Here is an 11,100-nt window from a genome sequence, read left to right on the forward strand (position 1 = left end):
CCCCTCCAGGACCGAGTTTGGGCACCTCTGCTCTAGATGGTAGAGACTGCTTACCAGCAAAAATTGCTGGTTGTGAAGCTAGAAAGGAGGTTTTGCTGGTTAAGCCAGCCTGGTGGTAAACAGTACTCTTATTAAGTTTGTATTTATTGATTTATTTTTTATAGAAAATGCCTTGAATCATTTTATTTTGTACCCCATCTGCCCCATTGTTCATATTCAAACATAAATATATGTAAAATGTGTTGATATTTCTAACAAATTGTTTTAGTAACACTGTAATGCTATTATAGTTTTTATTAATATTTTAATTAATTTTTAGTTTTATATTTTCTGTTCTCATTTTAATTTTAGCTATCTAGTTTTTTTTTTTTTTGCAATTTATATTGCAAATATATATTATTTTTTTTTTTCAGTTTGGTTTTATTTTTTATTGTCAAATAAAATTAAATGAAAATGATAAATGTTGACTATTAGCTCTAATAAAGTTATTTTTTATAGCATTTTGGTTAAAGCCTATTTTATTAATTTTTTTATGCATTTTGATTTCGTTTTATGGTTCCGGTTTTACATTTTAGTTAACTATAATAGCCCTAGCCAAATAAAACAAAAACAAAAGGAAAATAAAATTATTTTTGCAGTGATGCTTCAGACCAGCATCAAAACAACACATGCTGGTATTTTCAGTGTGGTTTATTTTGTTCTTCATCAGGCCTGGTCCTGGAAGGAGACTGTCCTGGAGTCAGGGACATCAGGTCGCTACACGGTGGAGACAGTAAGCACAGAGGACGGAGTGCTGTCCACCCTCACCATGAGTAACATCGTACCTGCCGACTTCCAGACCATCTACAACTGCACCGCCTGGAACAGCTTTGGCTCCGATACAGAGATCATTCGCCTCAAGGAACAAGGTGGGAGCCAAGGTTCGCCAGGTTTCACCTTATTTTCTTTAAAACATGGCTGTGGTATAGTAGTGGTGCAGTGTTTTATAACCATGGTTTCTGAAAACACTGGAATAGACTAGAATATTTTTTTCTCCATTACTTTCCATTTATCAAATTAGCAAGTAGCATCTGAATCATATTAACATATTTTAATGTTTTTATACCAGATTTAATTCACAAATGAAATAACTGACTGTCATGACCTAAATATGACTTTCATTTACAATAATCAGTAATACACTTCTGCATTAGTATATTTTCACACCATGTGCCATGGCAGCTTTTAAGTGAATCATTGAATCAGTGAGTTGCTGACTTAAGAGCAGTCTGATTCACTAATGAAACACTCAGTGCGGTAATGCATCAGGTTCACTGGAAAGAATCAGTGTTCATCTTCTTTTATTTAATACATGCCTGTGATAGAGTAGCACTGTGGTGTTTCATAACCATGGTTTTTGAAAGCACTGGAATAGAGCAGAATCTGAGGGGGACGAAATAATATTTTCTTCATTACTTTCCATTTATTACTTTATACATTATGAATCACTTTACACAAGATTAGCAAGTCACATTCAAATCATATTAATGTCTTTTTATGTATTTATACCAATTTTAGATTACAAATTTCATTCAGCTCTAGCCAGATGATTATTTTAGAGCAACATCAATAGTAATTGCACATTTAACTGCAACTTCAATAAATCATATAAATGTATTAACAACACTTAGCACTATTTAATTTGCAGACTTGTTACAGTGATTAATTTCTCTCTTGTGCATTTCTTGCAATCTATCTCCCCATGTGCTTTCATAGTTTGGATTTGTTTACATGCAATACATTGTTATCCTGTTTTGACTGACTTTAATGGTTCTTTAATAGATCTGCTTCCCCAAAAGCGAACATTTGGTCATAATTTGTACTAATTTCAAACCCTAATGATTTGAAATTTTACATGATGTGCTGGTCGTTCTGTTCCATGACATTACAACGAATGGGGACTAAAATGTTCAAGTTTAAAGATGCAAATGCATAAATATTAAAAAATATATAAAACTGTTCTAGGGTGACTATACACCCCTTTTTCCCCCTGACATGTCCTGGCTGATTTCTAAATATCCAAAAATATCAGAGTTTTGGCTTTGTTTTCCTAAATTGTCTCGCTGAAGGAAAAGACTGAAAAGTAGTTTGACCAATAGCATTCAAGCGTTGTACATAATCGACCAATCATGGCATGTAAAAAGGCGGGATCTACAGAGAATGGTCAAAGCAACACAAATACGCAAGTACTGTACATATAATGCATGAGTACTGTAAAGAGCATGTAAATAATAAAACTAAGCCAAAACCTGGACATTTTAGCCAATTTAGAAATCCCTAGAATCCCTAGTTATAGGTTACCCTAGACTTTTCTGAAGACTTCTAAAGCCAAACAATGTCTTTGTGTGACAAACATATACAATATATATTTCTGGGTTCATAAGAACTGCACACAATAATTCAGACAATAAACAGGCATAAACTGTGAATACGCAGAGGTCGTAATGCTTAGTTTGTACTGGGAGCCAGTAATTAACTTTGTGTAGGTACAGCTTGTTGTCTGACTCAGCCTCTCATTATCATTTGGCTGTAAAATCTGGCCTCCATCTTTCGGTTTAAATATACCAACAAGAGCACAAATAAAACAGTTGAGTTGGCTCTAATTAACCTAAAGCCACAGCTTCTCAAAACACTCCTGGGATTGTTGGAAGCCACATGTATACGGAATACACCCATGTCAGAGTCTAACGATAACATCTGATGCAGGGTTCAGTTCATGCACACGCAAGGCATGTTATGTGTGTGTCATGCGTTAAAACTTATTCGATAATTGGCATAGCTGCAAAATGTCAGATTAAAGTGAAGGTACCTGAGTTTTTGCTAGAAGGTGATGGTGGTGTTAATTGCCTGTGCAAGTTATTTTGAATAGACGCATTGAAGGTGTGAATGTCTCCTTGACACGGCATTTGACATTCCCATTTGTTCCATTCAAGTGCGAGTCTGGAAATATGTCCAGGTCTGTGTTTGAGCGCTTATTTACTGGATTTACCCGTCCTGTCCATGCTGTGTTATTGTAGAAGGCTCTGTTTTGTTTTCCAACAGATTCCCTCCCTGTTGCCGTGATCATCGGCGTGGCAGTTGGCGCTTTCGTTGCTTTCATCGTCCTCATGGGAACCATTGGCGCATTCTGCTGTACGCGCTCTCAGAGAAGTATGTACCTCTCAGTCCATCGCGTTCCTGCATGTCCATCACCAGAGAACACTAAGTGCTCCTCAGTCAGACAAAGAGCAGGGTGTTAGGGTGTCACTTCACAGAAACCGAGCCTTTATTTCTATATCTTCCTTTTCATTGAGTGTTTGTGTAGGGTTGGGCGGCATGATGGTTTACAGCAGAAATGCATCATCTGTCTGCAATGCTGCTGAAAATCCTACAGTAGAAAACTCTAGCTGTTTTCCAATGTAGACAATGTCTTTTGCTTTGCCGCGCTGTGTGTTTATACTAATTCTAGCTAATTTAGGATGACCATACGTCCTCTTTTTCCTAGACATGTCCTGGCTGGCATTTCTAAATTGCCTAAAATGTCTGGGTTTTGGCTTTGTTTTCATATTGTTGTCATACTTGCTGAAGGTAATGACTGAAAAGTTGCTTGACCAATAGCTTGCAGGCATTGTATACATAATCAACCAGTCGTGGCATGTGAGAAGGTGGGATCTGCAGAGAATAATCAAAACAATGCAAATACGCAAGTACATATAATGTATGAGGAAGTCAATGGGAAAACGAAGCAAAAACCCAGACATTTTAGGCAGTTTAGACACGTACGTATGGACACCCTAAGCTAATTGGTCAGATTGTACTGTTGTTTACAGTGATCTACAGTAGAAATGTTGCAACTTGTTGCATTAATTGAATTAATTAACTGAACAGGTGTGCAAATGTACATGAATTGGCTATTAGCGTAGCTTATTCAATTATACTTTATATGTATCTTATATTTTGGTTTTTACAGCTGCTTTTTAGTGCATTTAGTGCCAAAAAAAAAAAAAAAAACTTAGGAAGCAGAATATTGCATGAATAGAACAGAAAAAAAAAAAATGTATGTGACTATTCTCATAATTTTGACTTTATTCTTTAAACATTACCAATGCATCCATGAATTGTTTTGTTTTTATTCTATTTTTTTTTAATGTGGCAGTAAATTTCTGACTCTTTTTTTTTGTACTTGTGTGCTTAAAGAATAATTTTATTTTTACTAATGCTACTACTAAAGCTTTTGTCATGCCGCCTACCCTTATCTCTGTGTTTCTTATTTGTTTTCCTTTTACCGCGACCATCCTCTGTCATGATCAAAAGAGAAAACAGCTCATCCATGTACAGGTTAGCGTCAGACAGTGAACAATGAGCTTGCAGTTTCCGATTGTTGGTGGCATTGGGTTGAGCATGTTGTTGTTGTATGCCACAGAAGACGCTCACCTGGTTATGCCTACACTGCCCACTTCCATCTGTGCTCAGCAGAGAGAACTTGCAAGCAAAATTAAGACAGAAAGTAAGACCTGTTACCTGACCGTCACCAATTATCTGTAAACATTGTTCTTCAATGCGTCAACATGAGCTGTGTGATTCTCTGTGGTTCCTCTAGGGTTCCTCTTATCTTAGTTCTGTGGTGTTATGCTGCCTTCAAGTCCTCATGGGAAGTTCCTACTCAAAGTTGTGGATGTTTGGATGTTGTAATTATAATGGAACATGCTTTTAGTTGCAATAAAATGGACAAGTTCATATTTCTCTCTATTTAAATTCAAGAAACTATTTTTGAAGTACAAGGTGTGTGATTGATATTTAAGCTAGCTACTTTAATATTTATGTGTGACCACATTTTTCCCTCTCCACCTTTATTTATGTATTTATTTATTTGATAATACAATAACATTGATATAAAAAAGATATATTGTTATAAAACCATATAATTCTGTAAATCTTTAAAGCCACCTGTAAAGCCTGACATGTCAAATAATAATAATCTTTTATTGAAGTTGTGTGTGTGTGTGTGTGTGTGTGTGTGTGTGTGTGTGTGCATGTTTATGTGGTTTATGAGGACACAAATTTGTATAATAACATGGGTATGACATAGGTATTACAACGAGAAGGTGATTTATGAGGACATTTTGAGTGTCCCCGTAATTTAAAAGGCTTATAAATCATTCAGAATGAGTTTTTTTTTTAATCTAAAAATGCACAAAGTTTCCTGTGAGGGGTAGGTTTAGGGGTAGGGTTGGTGTAGGGCAATAGAAAATACGGTTTGAACAGTATAAAAACCATTACGCCTATGGAGAGTCCTCATAAACCATAAAAACCAACATGAGTGTGTGCGTGCGTGCGTGCGTGTGTGTGTCTTCGTGTTTAAAAGTTTGTATTCATTTTATTTATTTATTTTATTTTATTTCTTTGTTTGTTTATTTATTTACCTAAATGGAGAGTCCTCATAAACCATAAAAACCAACATGAGTGTGTGCGTGCGTGCGTGCGTGCGTGCATGTGTGTGTCTTCGTGTTTAAAAGTTTGTATTCATTTTATTTATTTATTTTATTTTATTTCTTTGTTTGTTTATTTATTTACCTATTTTTTATTTATTTTTGGTTCTTTTTTTTTTATATGGTTCATAAATGAGGATATACTGTATCATTTGTAATTTGTCTGTACATATTTGAGAGGGAAAAAAAAAAATTCAAAAGCCCAAACTGTCTAAAAGTATGCATTTTGCTGCAGATGCTGATATTTACAGTATATGGCCAGAAATTCTGAAATTCTGAAAGCTTCTAATGTAAACTAATGAGATCTTTATAACAGTATAACAGATTACTTGTATATAATACATATAAATATCAATTGTCACGCTTATGTCTCCCGATAACGTCTTAGTAAGATGATATTTAAATGAGATTAACAAATTAACATTCCTCAAAAACTTTATGGATAATATTTGATAGTCACATTTTAGCATGACTTTTCAAAAAAAAAAAAAAGTATGGATAATAAAGTAAACCTAATGTGCATTCGTCCATCAGTTCATCTTGAAATATTACTAATAATGTAACAGTTATTTTTATATTTACTTTATAAAAATCAGTAAAGATTTTACAGCAAAAAGATCAATCAGAGGACAAAAGGCATTTAGTAAATTAAGTTTTGAACATGTTGATAACTTAGAGGCCTTATAAAATGCAGTAGGGGATATTATAAGTTAATTCTTAAAATTATAAATGTATGAATCATTATATACTGTTACTGACAGAAAAGCTGGGACTCGTTTATGTGTGCTGATCTCATACATATGCTAATTTTGACATGACTTGAAGGCAGCATTCGTTTTCATGGATTAAAGCAATGTGAAGTGGCATGGAGTAAATAGCATTTTTTTTTTTTATATATATTTCACATCAAGTACATTACATTTAATGACACTGGAGTAACACTTGTCACTTTCCACTCAGACCTCAAAGGCGTGGTATCAGCCAAGAACGACATTCGAGTGGAAATCGTACACAAAGATCACAACGCAGCCCGAGAAAACGAGGATCACTCCGCCATGAAACAGCTCATGGTGAGTCACATTTCTGAAGGAAGAAAACAGTAAACATCCCACTTGCCATTACCCCATCAGCACCCCCAACTCAACAAGCTAGCTCATTATGCTAGTCCCTGTCACATCCGTAGCTAATGAATGCTAATCATCCCCACCCCAACACTAATAGCGCCTATCTCCCTCGCCACAACGTCAAACCCATGAATAATGCAGCATAAGTGTGAGAACCCTGCTGGCCTGCATGCCTATATTTAGCCCCCAGCCTGTATTTCCTGGGAGGACATGGGCATAGATGTAACCATAGTGATGCCAGTGATCAAGTTTTCTCCTGGAGCCCTCGGTGAACTTCTGTCAAAACACATGCTGCCACCATCTCTGGAAATTTCACTCATTGTTACACAAGCCTCCAGGGCCCAGAATCAGAGTTCTGTTTGGGCTCAAGATGTATAGCAAGACTTTAGACAAAAAGTGAGAGGACACCTCATGAAGATGTCGTTGCATTGCAAAGTTTTTGCTAATGATGTGAAGAATATTCACAGGAGATTGCCCCAGTTGAAGTAGTCTTCCTTCTGGAATATCTTTAAGCGTTTCGGAGCAGCAAAACTCACACAGTGAGAGTAACCCAGATTCTAATGTGTGAACGGGTCTGTTGTTTGCCACAGATCGAACGGGGAGAGTTTCAGCAGGAGTCCGTTCTGAAGCAACTTGAGGTACTTCAGGAAGAGGAGAAGGAGTATCAGCACATCAAGGTATGTCTCTATGGGATTTGAAGGAAGTGATATAAGAAAGAGAGAGGTTGTTTGATATATGACACCCCACTAAAACATCATCAATGTATCTTTTAACTATTTAACTATTGTAACTACTAACTATTGTACACGTGTTAATGAGAGAGTGGCATTCCAGCGGGTGATGTAAGACGTATGCGTAAGCTCTGGTGAGAAGTGACCATTGCGTAAGTGCAAGAAATGTCAGAGGATTTCGATATAAGCCAAGAGGAGACTTCTTCCTTTGCTGTAAACAAAACTTGGTTCTTATGAGGCTAGCATATTCTCACCAGAGCTTAAGCTATGCCTACGTCATCCGCTGGAGCGCCACTCTCTCGTGAATCAGTGTACAACAGTTAACGGAAGCTAGAGATTACAGTTTTAGTAAGGTAAGTTTTAAATATGGATGTTTTTTTTTCCTAAACAAACACATCAATTTGCTTCAGAAGGCCTTTATTAACCCCCTGAAGGCGTGTGAAGCATTTTTTATGATGGATGGATGCACTTTATTTGATTTCAAAATCTCAACCCCCATTCACTGCCATTATAAAACTTGGAAGTGCCAGGACATTTTTTTTTTTTTTATATAACTCATATTGTATTGTCTGAAAGAAGAAAGTCACATAAACCTAGGATGGCTTGAGAGTGAGTAAATCATGAGGTATGGATGAACACTTTAACATCCATTGGAACCTTTCCATTACACAAAAAGTTCTTAATAGTGATTCTTCAAATTCTCAAAACATTCTTCACACTAATAAAAACTGGTTATTTTAAGAATCGTTCACTAGTTCTTTGAAGTTTTATTTTTAGCTACAGTAATAATTTATGTGTATAAATAGATATATCAAATAAATAAGATGATTTCCTTGTTCATGTGCAAATAGCATTCTTCTCTCATAATTAATATCTCATACTCGTTGAGCTGCGCTGATAATTCAATTTCTCGACACATTTACTGTTTATATTTTACCTTTGTTAAACACCCAAAACGGGCTTGACTTATAAATAAAAAAAGCCATTAAGAAAGTGTTTCTCAGTAATTTACTCAAACAAGAGCTCTGTTATGGGTCTGATGTGTGTGTGAACTGCTTTGAAATCACATGTCACGAACTGAAGCAGTTTTAATGTGAAGCTGAAGGAATGTGCTAAGTGCTTTAAAAATAACACTATTACACATACCTAATTGATTATGGCAGCCCAAATATATTGGAATTAACTGGCTTGTCCATGCAATGTACATATGCATTAGTCTTGGAATTTAATAAAATAAGGTTTTTAAATTGAAAAAGCATTTGTTTTCATTTTCAGCACTTACGCATTAGCAAATACATGCTCTGTTAAGATTTTGTAATTAGTGTTTGTAGTTTAGGCAGGAAATTGCTTAGACGATGGATATTTAAATTTTTGTTTAGCCGAAGCCCTTTTTATTTTAACAAAATGAATTAAAGCCTTATTAGCAATTATAATTAGCCTTTAGACATTTGCACTGATCATTAAGTATTTTAAGTGTTCAGATACTAATTTAACTAATTTTAGAGTGAGCTTAAAGAATAACTATCGTAATTCTAGTCTGATTAACCTATGATCCCATGGTTAAGCAGACAGCAGTTGCAGTTCTTGGCAGAAGCAGCATAGCTTTTATTCTCTTGTTTGTATTTATCTCAGTGTGTTCTTAAAGTCTGTTTCACGGCCTGCTCTACCTGCTCCCTGCGGGACTGATTTCCTCCCTACATGTAGATGAGTGTGTAAAATGAGCAGTGTGAACAGGGACGGCTCCGTACAGATACGGAGTGCACACAATCCCTGTTGCCTGATAAAACTGCGCCAGACAACGCCTTTCTCGCGTTGTCATAGAGAAGTCACCTAACGGTGATTATCGTCTCTCCCCCAGCGGGATATGGCCTGCGCGCCCGCTCAAAATGGCATCCACGTCCACATTGTGGCGCCTGTTTTGCTTCTTAGCAACCGTGCTGATATAGCACCACAACAATGACAGCAGCCATGGTATCGAGTTCCTTCGCTTTGATTATTTCTTTCTGTCACGGATTTAAAAAGCCTTGATTCTGAAGTCCAATTAAAGCTGAAAAGTACAGACAAACAACCAGATTGTGGATCTAGGTTCTGCTTAATTAGCCTATAATGATATTTTGAGGTTATTGCTAAAGATTGTCTTTGACTACTTTTCTTACCTCTGTTTTGCGTTTGCATGTTTCTTGCCTTTATTAATGCTTCAAAACAGAAGTGATAGCAGAAGAAAAGGAATAGATTACAATGCACAAGCTTTTCTCAAGAAATGTAGCTTTAGTTCATGGTGTAAGATGAAGGTCAAAATAAATGACAAAGCATTTGGAGATAAAAATAGAAATAAAAAAATAATACTGCAATCAAAGACATTGCTATCTATACAGGTTTACATTTTTCAAAGGGCACCAGATAGTCAAAAAATAATAAATGGTTTTAGCCAAAGTTGCATGTGAATAACAGAAGTATTAAATTAGAATTACATAAAATCACAAAATATGTCTTTGAAATACAAATTAAGCTAACCTCCTCATGGTCATCTAGTCCTGTTTACGTAGGGCAGAGTGTAATTGTATTAAGACTTCTATTGTTTGACAACAAACCAAGTACGATTGAGATTGCATTTCCAAGTCTTCAAACATTTCAGATGCTGTGTGTTTGAGTTTAAAAGCTTCAAAATGCATCATAAGAGGCTAAAGGGGAGTTCACACTGACAGTGATTGAACTGCTGGAGGTTACCAACTCGTTGTGCATTTGGTTTCTATTAGTCATTCCCATTCAACTGCATGGCAGCAGATCCATGTACTCCAATTGGAAGACGCTGCGTTGCTTTGATGCTTATTTGCCTAACGTTGAGCTCATGGCCAATGGTTCAGATATTGGCAGCTCTTTAAAATGAATATCTTCGGTGGCCAGTTGCCTGGGCCGTTTTCAGCCAGCATCACTACAGAACCTTTAATGGTCTCATATCACCCGACTGTATAACAATTCTGTGTCACATCTGAATGGATCAAGCGCCTTGCGCTGTTTATCTCTTATAAATCGTGGCATAAGCGCGGCGCACGTTCGTCAGCACTGTGCGGGAGACTGATCCCGCTCTGCTTTGAAGCGCGGCGGGCGGATGCATCGAGTAGCACTGCTTTGCGGTTTCGCATGCGCTGTAATTTAAAAACAGCGCCTAATATCATGGAGGTCTCCCTTGTTTCGGCGATCGGCCCACTACTCGAATGGAATGTCCCGGTGCTCCCGATGGCCAGTAGGCGATCGCGGGTCCCCCAGACCTCTGGGCCCTATGCACTCTGTCACCCTTTTCCTCCCACTAGCGACGCCCCTGCCGGTTGCACAAATAGCATGTATAATAAATCGCAGCAGATCTATACATGTGGAGCTGGGGAAGGTGAAAGGTTTCAGAGTAACTCTGAAAGTGTGCCGTGAAAAGCTCTAGTGAATGCTAATCAACCATTTAAATGTGACCCTGGACCACAAAACCAGTCTTAAGTGTCAATTTTTCAAAATTAAGATTTATACATCATCTGAAAGCTGAATAAATAAGCTTTCCATTGATGTATGGTTTGTTAGGATAGAACAATATTTGGCCAAATAACAACTATTTGAAAATCTGGAATCTGAGGGTGCAAAAAACCTAAATACTGAAAAAAATCGCCTTTAAATTTATCCAAATGAAGTCCTTAGCAATGCATATTACTAATCAAAAATTAAGTTTTGATATATTTACGGTAGGAAATTTAC

At 36.6% G+C, this 11,100-nt stretch overlaps 1 protein-coding gene across 8 annotated transcripts in view; it reads left to right on the forward strand.

Annotated features, from left to right (window-relative positions):
• Positions 1–11,100, forward strand: part of kirrel3b (kirre like nephrin family adhesion molecule 3b) — a 201,267-nt gene that overhangs the window by 188,405 nt on the left and 1,762 nt on the right. The window contains exons 11-16 of one of the 8 annotated variants that reach the window (XM_016491561.1): positions 710–920; positions 3,082–3,189; positions 4,333–4,356; positions 4,442–4,525; positions 6,468–6,577; positions 7,222–7,308. In XM_016491561.1, the coding sequence (XP_016347047.1) occupies positions 710–920; positions 3,082–3,189; positions 4,333–4,356; positions 4,442–4,525; positions 6,468–6,577; positions 7,222–7,308 (624 nt within the window). The remainder of the gene's footprint in view (positions 1–709; positions 921–3,081; positions 3,190–4,332; positions 4,357–4,441; positions 4,526–6,467; positions 6,578–7,221; positions 7,309–11,100) is intronic. The other 7 variants (XM_016491562.1, XM_016491563.1, XM_016491564.1 and 4 more) reach the window with 7 other exon arrangements.

This window comes from Sinocyclocheilus anshuiensis, unplaced genomic scaffold (genome assembly GCF_001515605.1).
Source record: "Sinocyclocheilus anshuiensis isolate Anshui unplaced genomic scaffold, SAMN03320099.WGS_v1.1 scaffold1082, whole genome shotgun sequence".
NCBI classification, from domain to species: Eukaryota; Metazoa; Chordata; class Actinopteri; order Cypriniformes; family Cyprinidae; genus Sinocyclocheilus; species Sinocyclocheilus anshuiensis.